General features: G+C 41.9%; 1 protein-coding gene across 2 annotated transcripts; it reads right to left on the bottom strand.

The window, feature by feature from the left end:
- Window positions 1–631: 631 nt before the first annotated feature.
- On the bottom strand, window positions 632–22,168 carry LOC123460803 (zinc finger protein 260-like). Of its 2 annotated transcripts, XM_045150284.1 has the most exons (5): window positions 22,017–22,168; window positions 12,512–12,638; window positions 6,118–6,210; window positions 4,458–4,543; window positions 632–2,796 (listed from the first exon to the last, which is right to left on the bottom strand). In XM_045150284.1, the coding sequence occupies exons 1-5, from the start codon at window positions 22,035–22,037 to the stop codon at window positions 1,267–1,269; spliced, it is 1,857 nt and encodes a 618-aa protein (XP_045006219.1). In that variant the 5' UTR covers window positions 22,038–22,168; the 3' UTR covers window positions 632–1,266. The 2 variants fall into 2 exon arrangements, with proteins under 2 accessions (XP_045006219.1, XP_045006220.1); XM_045150285.1 differs by lacking the exons at window positions 12,512–12,638; window positions 22,017–22,168 and adding an exon at window positions 7,476–7,537.
- Window positions 22,169–23,059: the final 891 nt, after the last annotated feature.

Below are 23,059 nucleotides of genomic sequence, written 5' to 3'. Positions count from 1 at the left end.
CTAAATACATATTTAACATTTCTGTCTAAAATTAACTTGAAAATACATATACTTACATTTTTATAAATATATTCTGGGGCAGGCATAAGCAGGGGTCAGAGAAGCATGTTGGGCATCATACTTTATCATTCTGTACAAAATTACTTCCTTGAAGTACCATTACATACTTGATGAACACCTACCTCATTGTTTCAAGCCTAGACTGGGTGAAATGTTCCTGTCTAGTTCCAGAAATCCTCCTGTATCCTAGAACACAACACACTATCAGAGTTACAGGTGTGAACATCAAATCCCAGTTTTATCACATCAATGCTAGGAATCCAAACATAGGTCCTTATTCTTGTATAACAAGTGCACTTGACAAATGAGCCAATTTCTCAGGCTTCCAAACTGAAGGAAATAATTTAAAACTGGAAATGACATAGCTCTAGTACAACAAGCACTTATGGCTACCCTCACAATCCTCATGGATGACAGGGAGAAGGCTAACGATGGTACCATCATGGCTATACACACTATGTACATAACTAATAAAAAAAAAAACCAGGGAGGATGAAAGACCACCATGAATATGAGAACAACTTGAAATATAAAATGAACTCAAAAATTTAACCAGGTATTATCACAAAAATACCTAATTATAAAATTTATTATCCTGAGCACAATGAAAGTTTTATCAAATGGGACATGATAAATTTACTGCAGTTTCTCCACTGTTGGTAATGTGTATATAGACATAAATTTTCAATAGACAGATGACAGCCATATAGACCCTGTCAAAGCATTCAAACATTCTGCACATCCATATTTTCAAAAATATATGGATTTCTTTTATGAACAGTGAGGCACTCCTTGTAAGTGAAAGGTTTCTCATATTGTGTGTATTCATAGGGCTTCTCACCCACGTAAGTTCTGTGATGGTGAAAGCTTTCCCATATTCTGTATATTAATAGGCCTTCACACCTCTATGAGTTCTCTCATAACAATGAAGGTTACTTCAGAGTAAAAAGCTGCTTACATTCTGTATATGCATAGGACTTCACACCCATGAGTTTCTGATGATGAACAAAGGGGCCCCTTGATAGTGAAGCCCTTCCCACAATCTTTATATTCACAGGACTTCATATCACTATGGGTCTCTTGATAGTCACTGAGATCTGTGTGGTCATAGGAAAGTTTCCCAAATTCTGTACATTCATCGGGCTTCTTACCTATATGAATTCTCTGATGACGAGTAAGGATCACCTCCCAACAAAATGTTTTTCATTACATATAGGCACAGGGCTTCTCACTGGTATGTTTTCTCTGATGGCGAATGAGGCACCACTTTGTAGTGAAAACTTTCCCACATTCTGCACATTCATAAGGCTTCTCACCAGTATGTGTTCTCTGATGATGAATGAGGTATCTTCTTGTAGTGAATCCTTTACCACAATCTGTACACTCAAAGGGCTTCTCACTGCTATGACTCCTTTCATGTTTAGTGAGTTCTGACTTCAAGTAGAAAGGTTTCCCACATTCTGTACATTCATATGGCTTATGACCTGTATGGCTTCTCTGATGACAAGTGAGGTTTGCCTTCCGAGTGAAAGCTTTCCCACATTCTGTACATACATAGGGCTTCTTTCCCAAATGGGTTCCCTGATGACAAATAAGGTAATCTTTCATGGTGAAGGTTTTTCCACATTCAGTACAGGCGTAGGGCCTCTCACCTATATGTATTCTCTGATGGCGAATATGGTGACACTTGGTACTGAAAGCTTTCCCACACTGTGTACATTTATAGGGCTTCTCTCCTGTATGAGTTCTCTGATGTTTTGTGAGATTTGACTTCACTAAGAAACGTTTCTCACATTGTGTACATTCATAGGGCTTCTCTCCTGTATGTGTTCTCTGATGTTGAGTGAGGTATGACTTGTAAGTGAAAGCTTTCCCACATTCTGTACATACATATGGCTTCTCACCTGTGTGGATTTTCTGATGATTAGCAAGATCTGACTTGTCATAGAAACGTTTCTCACATTCTGTACATTCATAGGGCTTCTCACCTGTATGAAATCTCTGGTGACGAATGAGGGCCACTTTCTGTGTGAAATCCTTCCCACATTCCAAGCACGCATAGGGCTTTTCTCTTGTGTGAGTTCTCTTATGAACAGTGAGCTCTGACTTGTCATAGAAACACTGCTCACAATTTGTACATTGAAAGGGCTTTTCACTTGTATGAAATCTCTGATGCCGAATGAGGGTCACCTTCTTTGTGAAACCCTTCCCACATTCTGTGCACCTATAGGGCTTCTCTCTTGTGTGAGTTCTCTGATGTTGAGTGAGGTATGACTTGTGAGTGAAAGCTTTCCTGCATTCTGAACATTCATAGGGTTTCTCACCTGTATGAATTCTCTGATGATTAATGAGATCTGACTTGTCATAGAAACGTTTCTCACATTCTGTACATTCATAGGGCTTCTCACCTGTATGAAATCTCTGATGACGAATGAGGGTCACCTTCTTTGGGAAAGCCTTCCCACATTCTGTGCATGTATAGGGTTTCAATTTTGTGTGAGCTGTTTTAGGAACAATGTGGTACGATTTCAAGAATATTTTCCTGCATTCTTCACACTCATATTCCTTATTCTCCACTGGGCATTTATTGTGAGTACATTTGTAATAAGATCTTTCACATGTATGAGACATCATATTCCTTTTATGCTGTGAATCCTGGTAACACAACCTCATACATGCTTTACCTTCATAGTATTTGGTCCCTTGGTAGATTTTCTTATGTACTTTTAGTTCAGTCTAGAGAGTAAAAAAAAAAATTGTCAAATTTCTTATACCCACCAGGTTCTTACATAACATATGCTTCCTGATTTGTTTTTTGTTTTTGTTTTTTCAAGGTTGGGTCTCGCTCTAGCCCAGGATGACCTGGAATTCACTATGTAGTCTCAGGGTGGCCTTGAACTCATGGCAATACTCCCATGTCTGCCCTTTTGTGCTGGGACAAAAAGGCATGTGCCACCATGCCTGACCCTTCCTGATGTTTTGTGAGCTATGATTTTTTACTGCAATATCTTACAATCAAATTTCACTTTTCTGCCACATGTACATTTTCATTTAGAGAACATGATCCTACATATATTGTGTTGTTCAGTTATTTCTTTAAATGGTCTATTGATTGAGCTATATAAATAACAATTTAATGATTTCAAATGCATACTGGACTTCATATATATTCTTTCATATAAAACTTCTTATGAAAATATGGCCACTATTTATAATCATATCAGGGGTCAAATATGTAGAAATGGCTGAGGAAATAGTTCAGTGGTTAAACGCATGTGCTGGCAAGCTTGCTGGTGCAAGGCTCGTTCTCCCACATCCATGTAAAACAGGAACCACTGTGGCACACATATCTGTGATCTCAATGGCCTATATCAAGAGGGACAACAAGCCAGCAGAATAGAGAAATTCATGGGTCAGGTAGAGTGTTTCACACATGAAACAAAGGAACAAAAGCAACCATGGGAGACACTGCCTTAATTGGGAGGAATGAGAGGGTATCTCAAGGCTATTCCTCAGAACTTCTGAATACATGTGGTACCACACATCCACATACATATTCACACACACCACATATCTACATATACACACATTAAAAATTTATTGAAAAATGTCACTATGAAATTGGATCAATCTTTTTTTGGGGGGGTTTCAAGGTAGGGTCTCACTCTAGCTCAGGTTGACCTTGAATTCACTATGTAGTCTCAGAGTAGCCTCAAACTCATGGCGATCCTCCTACTTTTGCCTCCCATGTGCTGGGATTAAAGGCACGTACTACCACACCTGACTGAAATTGGGTCAATCTTAAGGAGGTGAAAATCCTCAAGGTGTCTAAAATGTTGTCAATACATCAAATTGTCAGGTTTTTCTCTGGCCCACATGTCATCAGGCTCATAATGCTGAGACAGTACTCTATTAGGTGTCTGCTTCTTTTGCAGGTTTGTGGAACTGCTGTGTGTATACAAAGATATGCAACTTTTCACCAGAGGCCAGTATTAGGTATCTTCTTAAATTCTTCTCTTTACTTTTGGAGACAGGGCGTCACACTGAACTAGGACCTTCCCAAATCTGACAGTCTGTCCAACCAATAAGCCCAGCGAGTCAGCTTTTTCATTTTCTCAGAGATGACATTATAGCTGCATAATACCAAATTGCTATGCTTATGTGGGTACTGTGGATCCAAACTCAGGTCCAAATGCTTCTACAGGAAGCACTACACTACCTGAGCAGTCTGCTCAGGCAGAGTTAAGTTCTTTAGGAAACTTGCCTGAATAGTTTCCATTTATCACATTCAGATTTCAAATATGTTGAAAGCACACATGAAAAACTGGTGATTATAAAACCAACCTATTCTGATGTACAAATTATTGGGAAACAACAAAAAATTTAACTTAACTTACTTCAACCATTTCTTCACTTAATGTTTTGCTATTGGTGATTCCACCTTGCTTCTGCTGCTTCTTCTGCTTTTTCTGGATGGTATCCACTGGTTCAATAAATTTAGGAACATCAAATGATATTAAAAATGTCATTATATGCCTGTATATGTAAATTATCCATGTCACACAAAATTCATTAAGAAATGTGTACTTGTTTTGCTCATAGATTTTGTAAAATAATATTGAGTTGTCATAACTATACATTTTAGCCCATTGTAAGTTATTAATAAAACTTTTTTTGTTTTACTCTCTTTATAGATATAGAGGTAAGTATCAGTATTTTTCAACTGCATACTTCTACACTGTAAGTTTTACTGGCTGGTCCAGTATCTAATTTATTAACAAAAACAGCATTGAACATCACACAAACTTCCCCATGACAAATGGTAAGACTTTCTTCAACTAGATGCATTTAGTTGGAAACACAGACAAATACTCTCTCATTCTAAGAAGGAATATTGGTTAGGGAAAGGATCCTAGTATACTTTTCTGCTTTAACCTGAGACAAAAAAAAAAAAAAAGTGTAATTTATTAAGCAAATCATCTATATCACAAAGAAGAAAGCTTCTCCTACAGTATTTAGTCAATTTTATGTTTCACACAACCCTTTCCATCTCCTTGCACTATATACTTAAAAAAATAAAAGCAATAGCTTTTTAAAAAGAAAAAAGCAGCTAAAGGCACCTGCTTGCAAAGTCTGTGGCCTTGATTTAAATCTCTAGCACACCTTCAAAACCTGTCACAAAATGTGGAACATGGGATTAGAATTGGATTTTGAACATCTGAACAAACAGTTGTATCTGAACAAACATGTTGCATGTACATGCTCACACACAAAAAACTAAATAACTACATTTTATAAACAGGACAGATACAAAACAGACCTTGTAAACTCAGCACTCTGTAGGTAGAGGCAGGATGATAAGAACTCAAGGTCCTATTTGGTTAGATAGCAAAATTTTTCCCAGCCTGCAGTACATGAGACCCTGTGATAAAAATGAAAAGGAAGGGGAAAAGAAGCATGGGATTGTCCTATGGTAATGAATGTTAATCATCTCTGAGCAGGATGCCTGGAGACTCTCACATTATTCACATTGTGGGTGGGGCTTTGGTTTCTGCTTCTATCTCAAAGGTGAGTTTTAGGGTGTAGAGAGATTGCTTAGAGGTTAAGGCGCTTGCCTGTGTAGGCAACCAACCAACCAGGTTCTATTCTCCATATCCCACGTAAGCCAGATGCACAAAGGTGAGGCAAGTACAAGGTCACACATTTCCACTAGATGGTGCAAGCATCTGGAGTTCAAATGCTGTGGCCAAGGCCCTGGCACACCAATGCACCAATTCTCTCTCTTTCTCTAAAATAAAAAAAATTTAAAAAGCCAAAAGGAAATTTCCTGAGATGGATGGACAGAACCAAATCTAATAAAATATGTTTCAGTAGAAAACAAGGAGAAGGGTTGACATGTGTACTATTCTGAAACTGTAGAAATGAGATGTTTGATGCATAGTAACATCTCTCTTCTGTACTGGGTTTGATTAAAGTTGGTGAAAACAGCTCAATATGATCAATGCCTGATGATATTCCTTCTTACTGATGACCCTTGCTCAGCATTTATGCACTGACCTGGAGGGCTCCAAACTGAGGCTTCTGTTACACTCCATGGCCCAAATCCATGCTCCAATTTAAAGATCAACTCAGGTTTGGTCATGCAGTGTCCTGTGAATGGGAAATGATATTCAAATTATGCAAGAGTGTAAAGTGAGGTGCACTGATAGAAGATGGCTGCTCCAATTCAAGAACTGAGCTAAGATCACTGAATTAGAAGGCATTAAGTGGAGAGAATTTATACTTAATCTCTTCACTGACTTAACTATAATTTGCTAGTGACATAAATTTCATGGTAAAGAACCCTAAACACTACTTTTAGGAAAATATAGACAATGTCCCCTCCCTCATCTGCCAGCACCAAGTAGCACCTCTGCAGAACTGATGCTTCCAAGGGATCAGAGCCACCTCCCCCCCCCACCCCATAGCATCCTGTACAGCTGATCTGAAGAGCAGACTGAACGACCACCTGAACTGAGCTCACAGTGTACCAAAGAGGGAGCCAGCTTCACACTCAATGTAGTAGAGACAGAATGTCACTCTTAGAGGTAAACGGGCTGTTTTATACTGGGCCAGTACAAACCCATCCCAAAGTTTGGTGTATAAGCTTGAATAGAAAATCCTAATTGTAAATTTCATATGGGGTAGTTTGCTAAAGAAAAGAACTTCAGGAAGGGAAAGAATTCAACGCCCACTCAGGGCTGGAGAGATGGCTTAGTGGTTAAAGGGTTTGCCTGTAAAGCCAAAGGACTTTGGTTCAATTCCCTAGTACCCACGTAAGCAAGATACACAAGGTGGCACATGCATCTGGAGTTTGTTTGCAGTGGCTGGAAGCCCTGGAGCACCCATTCTCTCTCTCACTCTCTTTCCCTCTCTCAAATAAATCAATATAAATAAAATATTTTTTAAAAGCCCACCAAGACAAAAACACACAGTAAGAAAAATCACAACAAAATAATTCCTCCAAAATGTATAAATCCAATAGTGACCTCCAGTCAGACAGAATTAGATGGATTGTCAGACAGAGAATTCAAAAATTATACACATCAAGATGTTCGACGAAATCAATGGACTCAAAGGAAAAGAACCTCCTGAAGGAATCTCAAGAAAATACAGGAAATCAACTTAATGAAAAGAGGAGGTGAATAGAAGATATGAGTAAGGAAATAAAAACAATGAAAAAATTACAACCTGAAATTCGAGAAATGAAAAACACAGTAAGCCAAATTAAAAATTGAAGAAAGTCTCACCAATACAATGAATCAAAGAGAGGACAGACTATCTCAGCTCAGAGACAAGATGGCAGATCTGGAAAATCCCGCAAGAGAAAAGACAACCAAAGAAACCATGAAAGGTCAGCAGTTAAAGGCACTTGCTTGTAAAACTGACAGCTCAGGTTCAGTTCTCCAGTACACTCAGAAAGCCAGATGCCCAAACTGGAATATGCAACTCAAGTTTGTTTGCAGAAGCAGGAGGCCCTTCCGGATCCATTCTCTCCCTTTGCCTGAAATAAATAAATAATGAACAAATAAATAAAAAGGCACAAGTGGGGATTTCAATATATTTGGGTACTTTGAAGAGATCAGGATATACAAGGAGAAGAATTTCAATATAAAGGCATAGTATTTTCTTTCTTTTTTGTTTTTTCTCTCTACCTTTCCTTTTCTTTCTCTCCCTCTTTCTTCTTCTTCTTCTTTTTTTTTTTTTTTTTGGTTTTTTGAAGTAGGGTCTCCCTCTAGCCCAGGCTGAGTTGGAATTCATTATGTAATCTCAGGATTGCCTTGAACTCACAGAGATCCTCCAGTCTCTGTCTCCTGAAAGCTGGGATTTAAGATGTGCAACACAATGCCCGGCAGAGAGAGGCAGTATGGGTGTATCAGGATCTCTGGTTGGTCCTAATGTGTGGGGAGCCGCGCTGGCTTCATCAGGCTTTGCTGCTTCAGCTTGTTTACTGCGTTTGTATCCTAATCGTTTGCACATGAGCATATGACGTTATCCTAACATGGCTGCTCACCTATCCCGATTGGGTGATGCAAAGTCGTCTGATGAGACTTAAGCCAATCAGACAACGTTTCACATCCACATGACCACAAGTATATAAGCTTGGCGCTCCATAGGGTGGGGTCCTTCTCTCTTTCAGTTTGGAGCTCCCAATAAAGTGTGCTTGAGAAGAATCCTGTTGTCGTTCTTCCTGCTGGCGGGAGGGGCGCAACACTAATGAACTCCAGATGCATGCATCACCCTGTGCATCTGGCCTTATGTGTGTATTGCAGAACTGAACTTGTGTTGTTATACTTGGCAAGCAAGTGCCTTAACCAATGAGTGACCTTTCCAGCCTGGTAAGTTATTTTCAACATAATCAGAAGAAAATTTCTGACAAATAGGGAAAAATGCCAATACAGATAGAGGAGGCATTTAGAACAACAAAAGAACTTCTCACAGATTACTCAAGACAAACTTTAAAAGCCAGAAGTGCTTGGAGTCATGTATTCCACATTCTGAAAGGCAACAGGTACTAATTCGGATTATTATTTTCTTTTTTTTAAGATTTATTTTTATTTATTTATTAGAGATGGGGGGAGAGAGAGATAGAGAGAGATAGAGAGAGAGAGAGAGAAGGAGAGAATGGGCACACCAGGGACTCTAGCCACTGCAAACGAACTCCAGACGTATGTGCCACCATGTGCATCTGGCTTATGTGGGACCTGAATAATCGAACCTGGGTCCTTAGGCTTTGTAGGCATGTGCCTTAACCCCTAAGTCATCTCTCCAGCCCTTGGATTATTATTACCAGCAAAGTTTCCTTTTATAATTGAAGCAGAAATAAGAACATTCCATGATAAAAATAGGCTAAAGCAGTACATGATCACTAAGCCAGACATACAGAAAATACTTGAAGGGATGCTGAGGTCTGAAGAGAAGGGCAGCACATACATGGGACCACAGAAAGAATAAACCATGCTCGAATAACACTTAATGCAAGAGAGCAACAAAAGAACAGCCAGTGATACCAAAATCAAGAAAAATGACAGGAACGAATATACACCTTTCAATAGTAACTCTTAGTGTCAATGCTCAACAAAAAGAAACAGACTTAAAGTCTGAATTAAAATCAGGATGCTTCTTCCTTGTGGCCACCAAGAACTCATCTCTCCATAAAAGACAGACACTACCTTAGGGTGAAGGGATAGAAAATGATGTTTCAAGTAAATGGACCTTAGGAAACAAGTGAGGCCAGCCTGGGACTACAGAGTGAGTTTCAGGTTAGCCTGGGGTAGAGTGAGATCCTGCCTAGAAACACACACACACACACACACACACACACACACACACACACATCAACAACCACATTATACACAAAGCCTCATCTTAATATGAATGGTGTTCTTAAGAGAAACAGAAGAACACTCTTATTCAGTACTCAGTATTCAGTCACATCCTCAAACATGTAACCATCAAAGATCCCAACTGTGGAAGAACCTTCATCACAATGAACAAATCTGAAGTCCATGTCATTAAGCCCTCAAAGCACATTGAAAAGGTAGTAAATAAAACAGAATACTATAGACACAAACACACATATATAAACTAACAGAACACACAACCTAAATATTAAAGTCTACACATTCAGTGGTATACTTTCCATCTAAAACATACAACAAGGCTAGATGCTAAAGGCTGTGTCTGTAGTCATGTCAGCAGATAGAACCCAATGGAAGAAAATGAAGTGATGGGGAAATGCTGTAGTAGGAAGTTGGGAAGTCAGTCTATCTGCTTCTGGGGTGCAATGAGGTCAGCAACGCTGCACACTGTGTGCTCCCTGCCAGGATGTGCTTACTAGTAACAGATGAACATGAAATGACCAAGTAAATATTTGCTGAAATCTTTGGGGAAAATTAGCCAAAACAAAATCTTTCCTCCTTTCAATTTGTTTATCCCAAGAATCTTGTCAGGGTACTGGAAGCCTGAATAACATGATCAACTGATCTTCAACAAAGGTTTCAAAAACTTATATTCCAAAGAGACTTGTCATACATCGTGTCAAGAAACATGACATCTGTAGACTAAGGAAGTGTAAGTAACCCAATTTCTACCATAGAAAGAAATCAAATGAAATGTAGGCAAAAATTTAAACATAAGCTCTGAAACTGTGAAGCTCCTGGAGTACACAGAAATTATAGCAGGACAATGATGTAGACAGAGTGCTGGAATATATGTGGACAAAAGCAAATGGAAGGAAAACTCAACAAATGGGATGATATCAACCTCAAAATTATCTGAGGAAAAAGCATGCAACTAACAGAAGAAATCAACATGTAGAATATGACAGGGACTTTGAAAACAAACAGCATAAAATGATCAGATTGAATTCAGATAGAGGGCATGAAGAAGAAACATAAGAACAGCCCAGGAACACAAGCACAAATGCTACTACCCCAATGATCAATGAACTACCAATAAAACCAAATTAGGTATCATTGCTCTGAAGTCAGAATGGTTATCTAACAAACAGAATAAGGAATGCTGAAAATTATGAAAGAAGATAGGAATATAAACTAGTATCGTAAGAAACAAAGTATCTTGCATCATTGAAAACCAAACTATAGGCAAGTAGCAATATAGCTCAGTAGTTGAAGGTATGCCTGGCAAAGCCTACTGGGCAAGGTTGAATTCCAAAACCAGTCACAATAACTGGATGCAAAATGTGGCACAGCATCTGGTCTTTGCAGCAGCAAGACATTCTCACACACACACACACATGGGTACATGAACATAAGGAAATAATATTTTTTAGAAAACTAAACAAAGGGGCTAGAGAGATGGCTCAGTGATTGAGGCACTTGCCTGCAAAGCCTCATACCCCAGATTTGATTCCCCAGTATGCACATAAAGCCAGATGCACAAAGTGGCACATGCATCTGGCATTCACTTGCAGTGGCTGGAGGCTCTAGTGCACCCATTCTCTGTCTCTCCTCTATCTGCTTGCAAATACATAATAACAATAAAAAAACTAAAACAAGGAATAATACATGATACCACTACCCACTGTTTGCTATATATTCAAAGGAACTAAGTATTCTTCAGAGAAACCTGCAGTTTCTGCATATTACAGAACTGCTCACAGAAGGTGAGACAGGAAATCAACACAGGTGTTTCTGCACAGAGAAAAAAGTAAAGAACATGTGACACATACAGTCTACTAACTATTACTTGTTGAAACAAATTAAAACTTGGGCATATACAGTGACATGCACAGAACGGGAGGGCATTGTGAACTTGTACTACAGTGACTTCTGGGCTTGAAATAACTATCACCACCTTAAAAATGAGCAGCTGTGGTGACCTACAGGAGACCATGGCCTATAGTCCCAGCACTAAAGAGAACCATACAGCAGGTATGTACTCTATGGCCATGGAAGAGGGCCTGTTAAATTTCTTTCACAAGATGGCTCAGTGAAGACTACAATCGGGACTTAATGCATGTGGCACAAAGAGGTAAAACCAGACTAAGGTAGTGATGTTTCAGTGACACATGTGACAGCCACTCTGCACTCAAAGGACCTTTGATATCTTTTTAAAAAATATTTTATTTGCTATGTATAAGCAGAGAGAAAGACTGGGAAAGGGACGGGGTGGGGAAGGGGTAGAATATGAGTGTGCCAAGGGCTCCTGCTACTGCAAACCAACTCCAGATGATGTACCACTTTGTGCATATGCATTACATGATACTAAGGACTTGAACCCGGGCCATCAGGTTTTGAAAGCAAATGCCATGAACGACTGAGTCATCTCTCCAGCCCTTAAATCTTTACTATTCCTCACACTGGAACTGGTGGAATGTTTTCCCTGGCTAGCTACTCTCTCTGTATTCATGCTCAATAGGTGTTTCTACAATTTCTCCCCAATAAAGGCAAAGTCAGAACCACAGTATGTCATACACAAAAAGACAAGCCATGTATACTCTCCTTCTGCTTATAAGCCATAGTTGACCTGCAAGAAGTAGACAATTAAGCAGTGGTGATAAGAAACTGAACAGTATAGAGAGTGGCATGGAATGTTCATGTATAGTATTTACTAGGGAACATACAGAAATGATGAGCACTTATGAGCTACACAACAGTAGTATATATATGTTAGTCTGCAATTGGTTGAATATTTAAAAATAGGTATCAGAGAGATTTTAAAAGGTTCCAAATACAAACTACTTCTTCCTGAGCTGATTTACAACTTAGCATTATCTGATCATTACATATAATATAAATTCACTACAAAACCACATTGTTCTTCATAAACACATACTATTACCATGTGTCATGCAAAATGTATACATAATTAGGATTAAAAGTTAATTCATAAGGTCAACAACAGAAGAGAATATAACTGCTGTGAGAGTTATGGGAGTCAGACTCACCCAAGAACAGCAGGCTGCTGTAGTTCTCCAGCATCACATCCCTGTAGAGGGTCCTCTGGGCAGCATCCAGCCTCTGCCACTCCTGCCAGGTGAAGTCCACAGACACGTCCTCAAATGACAGGGACCCCTGCAATGACACAGTGCTCTTCAACCCAAGTGCTCAGCCTTGGGAAGGAAAAAGTGGGAGTTCACTCTATTTTGTGGATATTAGCAGTGTTTTAGAAGTGTCATTTGGAGCTAGGCATGGTGTCACATACCTTTAATCCCAGCATTCACAAGGCAGGGGTAGGAGGATCACTGTTGAGGTCAGCCTGGGCTCCAGCAAGACCTTACCTTGAAAACCCAAAGGGGGGAAAAATAAAGAAGTATCATTTGATTTTGGTCATGGGATAAGGAAACATTAAGACAAATTTCTTACTTGACTAATTCAAGAAAGTATGATTAAAGCTTTCCAAGGAATCACAATGCAAAGTCTGTTGCCCATGTTCTGATTATCTCAGCTTTAACAAACTCTATTTGAGAGAATACAGGTTAAAACTCCCAATCTCTGGGAACAGAGATCTGGGTATCCCCTTGGACATTAGAAAATGTTTTAGAGTTTACACGTGTGGTGGTTTGATTCAAGTGTTCCCCATAAACCTATGGGTTCTGAATGCTACATCCCTAGCTGGTGGCAATTTGGAAACTGGAGCCTCCTGGGGTGATGCATATTATTGAGGGCAGGCTTATGAGTGCTATAGCCAGCTTCCCCTTGCCAATGTTTGGCACACTCTCTGGTTGCTGTTGTGCACCTGATGTTGGACATCAGGAGGTGGCGTCCACCTTTTGCTCATGTCATGTTTTCCCTTGCCATTATGGAGTGTCCCCTTGAGTCTATAAGTCAAAATAAACTTTTTCCTCCCACAAGCTGCTTTTGGTCAGGCAAAAAGCTCTGCCAGCAATGAGAAGCCGACTGCAACAACATGTAACTACTCCCTTGGACTAAAATCTCCAGCAGTAATGTAGAGGAGAGTAGAAAAACAACAGTCCCTGTGTATTCACAGAAGGCTTATGTCCTCCTTTTCTGGGCTATTTGACAGCCTGTATCCTAAAGAATTCTCAACAGAGAATAAGATCATCAAAGAGCAGACTTCCTAAAGTATGTCTGTCTGAATGGCTATATATAAAAAAATGACCGCCTATGGTATCTTTTCCTGTGGTTGACACATAAAATGGAATGACATGGCTGGAAGCTGGAAGAGAGTCAGTCCCCAGACAGTCATTGCGTCTAGTGCCAGAAGGTGCTACATGGGTGACTAGGGGAAAATGACCAATATCTGTCCAGGCAACTCATGGTCTAACCTACTTAGCAGCAAATAACCTGTCGTGATGCTCACACAAGTGCAATAGTGGCGCACAGCCATGGTGGGAAGAGACAGAAATCTAAACCTCAAACAATAGCTTCACATCCATCTTCACAGTAACACTATGGAATCACAGGCCAAACATGAAAACAAAGTGACTCTAAAGTAAGGGAACCAAAGGACATTTCTCCCAGCTGCAGGGCATCCAAGTTCTCAAGAGGACCTCAGGCTGCTATCAAGGAGAGGCCACAGGGCCTCATATGAATTAGATACTCCAAGACAGCAGAGGCATGACTGCTGTGGGCACCTGGCATCAGGCACTTCTGATGCCCAAGGCCCAGAAGACCAGAAATGAGAACTCATCACCCTGTAAAGTTTGTAAGCAGGAAGCTCAATTCAAGTGCAACCCGAGAAGACTATTTCTACGGAAGACAGGAGAGGCACAACAATTGTTTACATGGGGTCTACTGAAACTTGAAAGGTTTCTTCCAATATTAAGTATTCATAAGCAATCCAATTCTTCCATAATTCACGACTCCAGGATTCAGAGATAGTAACAAAAGACAAAAATACTGTTTGAAACACACCACAAGAAGGCAGGCATGATGGCACATGTCTTTAATTCCAGTACTTGGGAGGTAGGAGGATTGTTGTGAATTTGAGACCAGTCTGTGACTACAAAGTGAGTTCTAGGCCCGCTTGGGCTAGAGCAATACTACCTTGAAAAATAATAAACAACAACCCCCCCCTCCCAATACACACAAGCAAGTACTAGGTAATCATGTTATAAACAAGCAAAGTTTGTATATATATATATACACACATACATGTATGTATATGTATATATGTATAGTTTGTTTTTCTTTTGAAAAAGGGACTCTTTAGGTAGGCCAAGCTAGCCTTCAACTGCCAATTCTACCTCAGCTTCCATTTGTAGAGTTTATAGGTGAGCATGACCATGCCCTGCTCAATCTCAAGAATCTTAAGAGTGTACCATTTACAGAAGAGGACTGTGATTTTTATTCAGGTGTCCCCTATAAACTTATGTGTTCTGAATGGTAGGTCCTCAGCTGGTAGTAATTTGGGAACTGGAGCATCCTGGAGGTGATATATGGTTGGGGGTGGGCTTATGGGTATCATAGCCAACTTTCCTTTGGCAGTGTTTGGCACATTCTGTTGCTGCTGTTGTCCACCTGATGTTGACCAGAAGGTGACATCCACTCTGCTCATGGCATCATCAAAAACAAACTTATTTTTATTTATTTATTTGAGAGAAAGAGAAAGAGGAAGCAAGAGTTGAGAGAGAAGTGGAAAGAGAGAAAGAATGGGCACACTAGGCATCCAGCCACTGCAAACAAACTCCAGACACATACACCACTTATGCATCTGGCTTACATGGGTCCTGGGGAATAAAACCTAAGTCCTTTGGCTTTACAGGCAAGTACCTTAACTGCTAAGCCATCTCTCCAGCACATGCCATCATTTTTCCCAGCTATCATGGAATTTCCCCTCGAGCATGTAAGCTAAAATAAACCGTTTCCTCCCACAGGCTGCTCAGGGTTAGGTTCTTTGTGCAGCAACATGAACCTGACTGCAACAAGGACCTAATACCCAACATTACAAGGCCTGGCTGTATGTCATACTCTCATCGGGACACGCATCTTCCTGTACTGCATTCAAACTTACAGAACACAATGAGAGGTTCAAAGATCTTTCTAAAATGGTATCAAGAGGGGGTCTAGCCAGCTTGGATGCTCCAAGGACTAGCTGACACTTCCATACAGGGCACCCCCCCCCACCCAAAAAAGGGGACAGATATTGTCTCCCAGTATCCTCTCTCTCTCTTTTTCTAGCTCTCATGCTTCAGGTGCATGCAATCCCCTCTTCTGTTGTTCTGTTCCCTTCCCTCCCCACTTTTCCTCCTCCATTTCTCTCACTCTCCCTCCCTCCCTCCCTCCACCTTAGATACTTACATCTTTTATGGGTTTGTGTTTGTTTGAGATAAGAGCTCACTAAGTTGCCTGGTTTTGCTTTGAACTCAGTCAGTAATCCAGGCTGGTCTGGAATTTTCAATCCTTGCTCTTGCTTCTCTCACCTCAGTAGCCTGGATTAGAGGCCTCAACTACCCTCCCTCCTTCAGAGTAAGGTTTAAACTCAGGTCTATGCCCCTTTCTTTGGCTTCCCCATAACATGACACTGGAGGGACATCCAAAGAGAGCTGCAAGTAGATAAGAATGGGTGACATATCTGCACACAGTTTTTCCTGGAATCATGCATCCTTAGTTAACTAAACACACGAGCAGGGGCTGGCCCAAGTCCCTTACCAGACCAGGCCTTCCATCCAGTTTCAGTGTTAGAAAGATGCCACTGAAAGTCCAGGTTCAGAAAGGTGGAGACTAAAAGTAACAGGTATTTGATGTTGGTGGTTCACATCTATCAATTCCAGTGTTCAAGAGGCTGTGGCAGAAGGTTTGCCACAAGCTTGATGACAGTCTGGAATACACACTGAGACTTTATCTCCAAAATCAAACAGAGTTGCACCAAACTGCACAGTAAGCACTTCGCTTAATGTTCATACCCATATACTAATGCCACTCTCACTTTGGGTTATAGAAGCTTCTCTTTTCAGATGGTGGTGACCTTGGGATGACTCAGAAGGCACCATGGTGCTGAGAAGTGACAGAGGAGTGCTTAGCACTGAAATATCTCTATCACACCTTCCAAGGCGCAGGGTCTATTGAGGAAGAGGTGGTGGAAAGAATGTAAGAGCCAAAGGAAGGGTAGGACTGCTTACAACGTGATCCTCCAGATACAAAATGGCCTGGATATCCATGACCTCACAGTGCCTGACACTACCTACACAAGACCATCACAAGAGGAGGAAAAGATCAGGACATCAAAATAAGATACTGATTGAAAGAGGTAGGGGATATCATGAAGAGTGGAGTTTCAAAGGGGAAAATGCCGGGGGAGAGAATTAGCATGGGATATTGTTTACTTATGGAGTTGTCAATAAAAAAAAAAAAGAAATCCAGTAAAAAAAAAAAAAAAAAAAGTCAAACAGATCTGGGCGTGGGGCGCACACGTTTAATCCCTGCACCTGGGAGGCAGAGGTAGGAGGGTCGCTGAGCTTCGAGGCCATGCTGATACTACACAGCCAATTCCAGGACAGCCTGGGCTACAGCGAAACCCTACCTCAAACAAACAAACAACAACAAAAACCCATCAACAACAAAGCTACCAAACATAGGATGGGGAGCTAGGGGACAAGGATCAGAGACAAAGAAAACCATTTCAGGACTTGTTTATATTGTACTCTTCACATTTGAAATACAGACAGTTGAGAGTCTTTTCTGGTCATGACAATCTGTGCTTTCAAACATCCCTCAACCACAGATGGCTGTTTCCTTCCACTACAATTTCACAGAAGTGTGCTATATTGTTAGTCTCCATCTTACCATCCTGTTCCACAGCACAGGTTCACAGAGTGAGTCTCAATCACACCTACACACCTCATGTGCAGTTCCATGAAGATATTTACTAACACTGTCAGCTTTTCTGACTTCTACCTTCAAAACTGTAACTGATCCCTTCTCCTTTTTATCTCTTATGTGGACACAGGCCAAATACTGAACATTGGAGCTTTCTTATTATTTTCTCAATAAATTTCCAATGCTGTGTTCACATAAAAGTCATATCCAGGAGTAATAGGTATCATGGTCATAACTGCTCTGTGTTGCTCTTTATTTTTTTTAAATGAGAGAGAGAGAGAAAATATTGGTATGCCAGGGCCTTTAGCCACTGCATTCCAACTCCAGATGTGTGTGTATATCACCTTGTTTGGCTTACATGGGATATGGAGAGTCAAACATGGGTCCTTAGGCTTTGCAGGCAAACACCTTACCCACTAAGCCCTTCAGCCCTGTTCCTTTTTGCTATCTGATTATAGTAGTGGTCAACCTTATCTTCCAGTCACTGGCTTAAGGCCAGCTTGGGCTACAGAATGAGGAGATGGCTCGGGTATGAAAGCCTTTGCTATCCAAGCACAGAACCTGACTTCAGTCCCCAGCATCCACATAAAAGGCTGGGCGTGGCTGTGCACATGTGCAGCAGTGCTGATAGCAGCGGTGACAGGCTGCTAGAGCTATGAGGTAAGACATGTTTATTTAAAAATAGCGTGAGCTCCAACTTCTGTGAAAGAACCTGTCTCAAAGACATAAAGTAAAAGAGTAAGTGGACTGTGGTGGCTTACGTCTTTTTTTAAAAAATATTTTTATTTATTTATTTGAGAGCGACAGACAGAGAAAGAGGCAGATAGAGAGAAGGAGAGAGAATGGGTGCGCCAGGGCCTCTAGCCACTGCAAACAAATTCCAGATGCATGCGCCCCCCTTGTGCATCTGGCTAATGTGGGTCCTGGGGAGTTGAGACTCGAACCAGGGTCCTTAGGCTACACAGGCAAGCACTTAACCGCTAAGCCATCTCTCCAGCCCGGCTTACATCTTTAATCCCAGCACTGGGGAGGCTGAGGAAGAGGATCAACATAAGTTTGAGGCCAGTCTGGATTACAGAGGGAGGTGAATCCAGTCTGGGGCAGAGGAAATTAAATAAAAACACCTAGAAATAAAAACACCAAAAAAGGGAAAGAGTGCTATATGTCCTCCTCAAGCCACATGTGCCACCACCACTCTCTCCAAAATAAATGAATAAAGAAAGTAAATAAATAAATAAAGAAGAAATTGCAATAAAACAGAGTAAGGATGGTGGGGTAAGGAAGGATAAAAAAGATCCGTTATGACATAAAGAAAAATAAGGGGGTTCCATATGCCCCATGGTTGTTTTGTAGTAAACTCTTCATTTCAGTACCCCAAGTCAAATCCTTCCCCTGCCCCTATGATTCAGTTACAATGCTTCTGGAAAATCCGCATGGTGTGGGTAAGAAGATGAGGTAGCTATGTCAGGAAGGTAGAAGTATAGCTACAGCCTGATGGCCTGCAGTGTGGATAGTCCTTCCAAGGCTCCTCACTTTACTGTGTAAAAAGCACTGTGTTAGCCCTGATGTTACAGGGCTATAATACTAGCTATTTGGCTAGCCAAGGATCCTAAGTATAAGGCCATTCAAAATGAGATCATGTCTCAAAACCAAAAAAAATAAAAAAAAAAAAATATAAAAACAGTCAGGTCACAGTGGTTAATGTTTGTATTCCTAACAATGGAGAGGCTGAGGCAGGAGGATGACTGAATTTGAGGCCACCTGGGCTACAGAGTGAGTTCCAGGACAGCATGGGCTAGAAAGTCAATGCCTCAGAAGAACAGATATGGAGGTTACAGCTTTCCTCCCCTGGATCAGAAAGGCAGCCCATAAACTCACTATTTCCATGTGGTCATATGGTACCTTCCCTTAGACTTTTCCTTAGCAATGTGTCACAGGGATTACCAGAAAATTCAAAAAAAGTAAGGCTATACATTAATGTCATATATGCTTAAGATTTAGGCATAGTCCATTGGCATTATATGTTTTTTTGTGAGGTAGGGTCCACATTAGCCCAGGCTAACCTAGAACGCAGTCTGTAACCTCAGTCTGGCCTAGAGCCAAGGTTATACAATCAGTGTTTAAAAGCACATGCCACCAACCTGGCTTTGGGGAGGAATTCTTGACTCAACTAACAAAAGAGTTTAAGCGGATTCCATAGTGAGGGTTCTTTTCCCTTCCCAAATCCCCCTCACTTTCCCAACATTCTGTTCTGCCTCATTTCACAGGCCATACTTTCATCCTTCAGATCTTAAAATTCCTTCCTTGATGACAGCTCCAGAGTTCAATTCTCCTGTACCCACATAAAGCCAGATGCACAAAGTAGCACATGCATATGGAGTCTGTTTACAGCGGCAAAAGGGGCTCTGATGCACCCATTCATTCTTTCTCTCTCCTTGAAAATATATTTTAGTTTTTTGAGAAAGGGTCTAGTCTAGCCCAGGCTGACCTGGAATTCACTATGTAGTTTCTGGATGGCCTTGAGCTCACAGCAGTCCTCCTACCTCTGCCTCCCTAATGCTGGGTTTAAAGCATGTGCCATCATGCCTGGCAGTTATTATTATTATTTTTGTGTGTGTGATGAGGTCTTACCTTATAACCCAGGCAAACCCGGAACTCACTTTATCCCAAGGCCAGCCTCAAAAAGAAAAAAAAAAAAAAAAAATCCTTCCTCGTACTAGGCTCAACCTTCTGATCCCTGACTGTGGTTGTTTGATTCCAGTGTTCCCCATAAACTTTAAGTGCTCTGAATGCCATGTCCCCAGCTGATGGCAATTTGGGATTTAAACCCCCTGCAGGCAATGTATGTTATATCGGTGTTATAACCAGCTTCCTCCTGCCATTTTGGCACACTCTCCTACTGCTGTTGTCCAGGAGGTGATATCCACCCTCTGCTTAGGCAATCGTTTTCCCCTGCTGTCACGGAGCTTCCTTTTGAGTCTGAAAGCCAAAATAAACTTTTTTCCCCAACAAGTTGCTCTAATAATCTTCTTTCAGATTGTGTTTTCCCTCAATAGTCTTCTGTTTTCTTCATGTAGTCCTGAGACTGTCCCCAACCTCAGACCCATACTTCCTTGCTCAGAGTATTATCACACCCTTCAAAGCTTCTTTTCACCCTATCTCTGAAATCCTCAAGTACTCCCAGGGAAGCACTTATTCTCTTAGGCAGTCACCACCCTAGTGAACTGGCATTCATCCTCAATCCTGGTCTCCGCTCAAGCTCCCTTGGGCCTCATTTCCACATTTACACTTTGACTGTTAACATCACACCTCTCATGCCTGTCTTCCTCCCTCAAGTCCTCCTCCCATAGTTCATTTAATCAACAGGCCATCTCTGCAGAATGTGGCCCATTAGTGATCCAAATCTTTCCCTTCCACTGAGGCCCCTCTTAGTGCATCCACAGCCTTCCAGTCCTGTGACTAAGTTGGATATCTACTACCAGACACATAGAAACTTAAGTACACAACAGGAAATGGCTCAGAGAAGGGAAGTGCCTAATCATGGTCGCTGAGCTGGGAAGGGAAGCCTAGGGTTGTGGGGACTGAAGGAAAGACCTCAAGGGAAGATGTGGTGAGACCTAGAGACATTAGGGCAAAACAGGCCACTGACAATGGAGAAATAGGGGAGTGGTAAATGTACATCTACATTCAGACAGAAAGATAAACACCGACATTCTGAGACCAGAGATTCAGAGACTGACACCCAAAGGCACAAACCCAGAGGTGCACAGATGAGCTGGGTTGCGACTGAGATCATAATCCCTGTGCTTGCTTTCTTGACCTTGGGTCCAGGGAACCCCAGAAATGGATGACAGAAGGCATCATTGTGTAGGCTGACAAAGTTCCTCAGTTCAGTTTTGTAGTCAGGTACTTGGAGAAATCAATTCTTTGATCAGATATGACTATGGCTAGCTAAGGTACCCCATGTTCCATAGTCTCTTGTACCCGCACACCCAACACTAGTCTCCAGCACGAATCAACCCCTCCCCAAGCCACCTATGCATTGGACTTCTCCAGAACCATTGTCCATTAGGGGTGCTGGGGCTTTGATGCTGTCCTGGACCTTGGTTGAATCAAGGAACTTCGGGGTCCATGACAGCATGGCCAGGTTAAGGTGAGGGGCCTCTTGCGGGCCAGGCCATGTAGGGGCCACCTAACATCCAGAACCCACGACACAAACAGGTGAAGTTCAGGTAGCTAAGATTCAGCTTGGAACCTGATGTCCCTGGTATAGATACTATCATACAGATATCAGATTGCGACATCATGATAAACAGTTGAGTCAATGGAGTTGGGCATCAAGGGACACTGGGGACAGAAGTCAGGACCCAAGTGTCAAAGGCATTGGAGAGTTACGAGCCAGGGATTCTATGGTATGAGTACGAGTTTTACAGCATCCGGGCCCTGGTCCTGGAGGCCGGCCCTACCACCAGGACACAGCTACACAGACAGGGCTACAGCCAGGCTAAGCTGGGCAGGGGAGCCGCCCATTCCCCACCCCACAGAGATCAGGGTGCACAGCGGCCCAAACGCAGCGCTCGGCTCGGTTACTCGGGGGTCGCGAGGTGGAGCCGCCGCCAGCTCCGCCCCGACAAACCCCTTCCCTCCCGGGCTCGGGACGCCGCTCCTCACCATTTCCCGCTGCCCGGGCATCTGGCGTCCTCGTGGGTCTCCGCACACCCCGAGGCGCAGGAACACGGGGACCAGGACTCGATCTCCACAGACCCGGGACAAGAAACACAACGTGGAAACGCCTCCCACGACGCCCGGAAGAAACCTGGCTTAGGAGAGACTTCCGCCAGGCTGTGGAAGCCCCGCCCCCGTCGCGAGATAGGCGTGTTTGATTGGTTGGACGGCCTCCGCACCGGAAGACGATTGGACATCATGTCAGGCCCGCCCCCCTCAGGACCCGAGTGAGGAAAAGTGGACGGAGGCAGCGGCCAATGAACTCCCACGTGAGCTTGTGGGCTCCGCCTGGTGGATGGAGCTGGTGGCCGTGGGAGGAAGCTGCGTGTCCGGAAACGCTGAGAAGCAGGCGGCGTCTTTAGTTGGGAGGGAGGGCATCTGTAAGCCGCTGAGCTGGCAGCGGCGGCGGGTCGCTGTCTTGCGCTTACATTCTGTGGCCCTTTGAAGGACTGTGTCCCTTTGACTTATGAATCAAACCCTTAAGTTGATTTTTGTCAGGTATTGGTTCACAACAATGAGTAAAGTATCTATATACTATTCAATTTATAATTCCTAGAGATCACCTGTGATCAACTGGGGTCTTAACCTAAACTCCAGAATTTCCTAGGGATCTGATATAACTGTTTGAATATGATAATCAATTCCCAGATTTTAAGCAGGCATTAGGAAAAGATATACAACGAATTTTAAAGTATTTTTATTGAGAACTTTATTATATGAACATACTGCAAATTGGTCATATTCCCACGGGGTCTTACTCTTATGTTCCCTCTCCCCCACCCTCATTCCATGCAAGGTTCTCTCCAGTAGGACACAATGAATACTTATTTAAAGCTGGAACTCGATTATCAAATGTATGTGCCCAACCAGTGAAATGTTTAAATGCTATGCTGCTAAGTTTCTAGTGTGTGTGGATGGCATACTTATTTCCATTAAAATGAATGGCACCAAATACTGTTGTTTACCTGAATTCAGAAGAATGAAGATAG

This window comes from Jaculus jaculus, chromosome 5 (assembly GCF_020740685.1).
Source record: "Jaculus jaculus isolate mJacJac1 chromosome 5, mJacJac1.mat.Y.cur, whole genome shotgun sequence".
NCBI lineage: Eukaryota > Metazoa > Chordata > Mammalia > Rodentia > Dipodidae > Jaculus > Jaculus jaculus.
The sequence above is the reverse complement of the archived record's forward strand: the minus strand, read 5'-3'. Positions and strand labels throughout refer to the sequence as shown.

What these genes read in the sequence shown, in the direction of transcription:
- LOC123460803 (XM_045150284.1), bottom strand. Translation starts at nt 22,037, where the DNA reads ATGCCCGGGCAGCGGGAAATG. An exon ending in CAGCAGCCTGCTGTTCTTGG is followed by an intron (nt 6,211 to 12,511) that starts GTGAGTCTGACT and finishes TCCCATTCACAG; the next exon opens with GACACTGCATGACCAAACCT. An exon ending in TAAGTGAAGAAATGGTTGAA is followed by an intron (nt 2,797 to 4,457) that starts GTAAGTTAAGTT and finishes TTTACTCTCTAG; the next exon opens with ACTGAACTAAAAGTACATAA.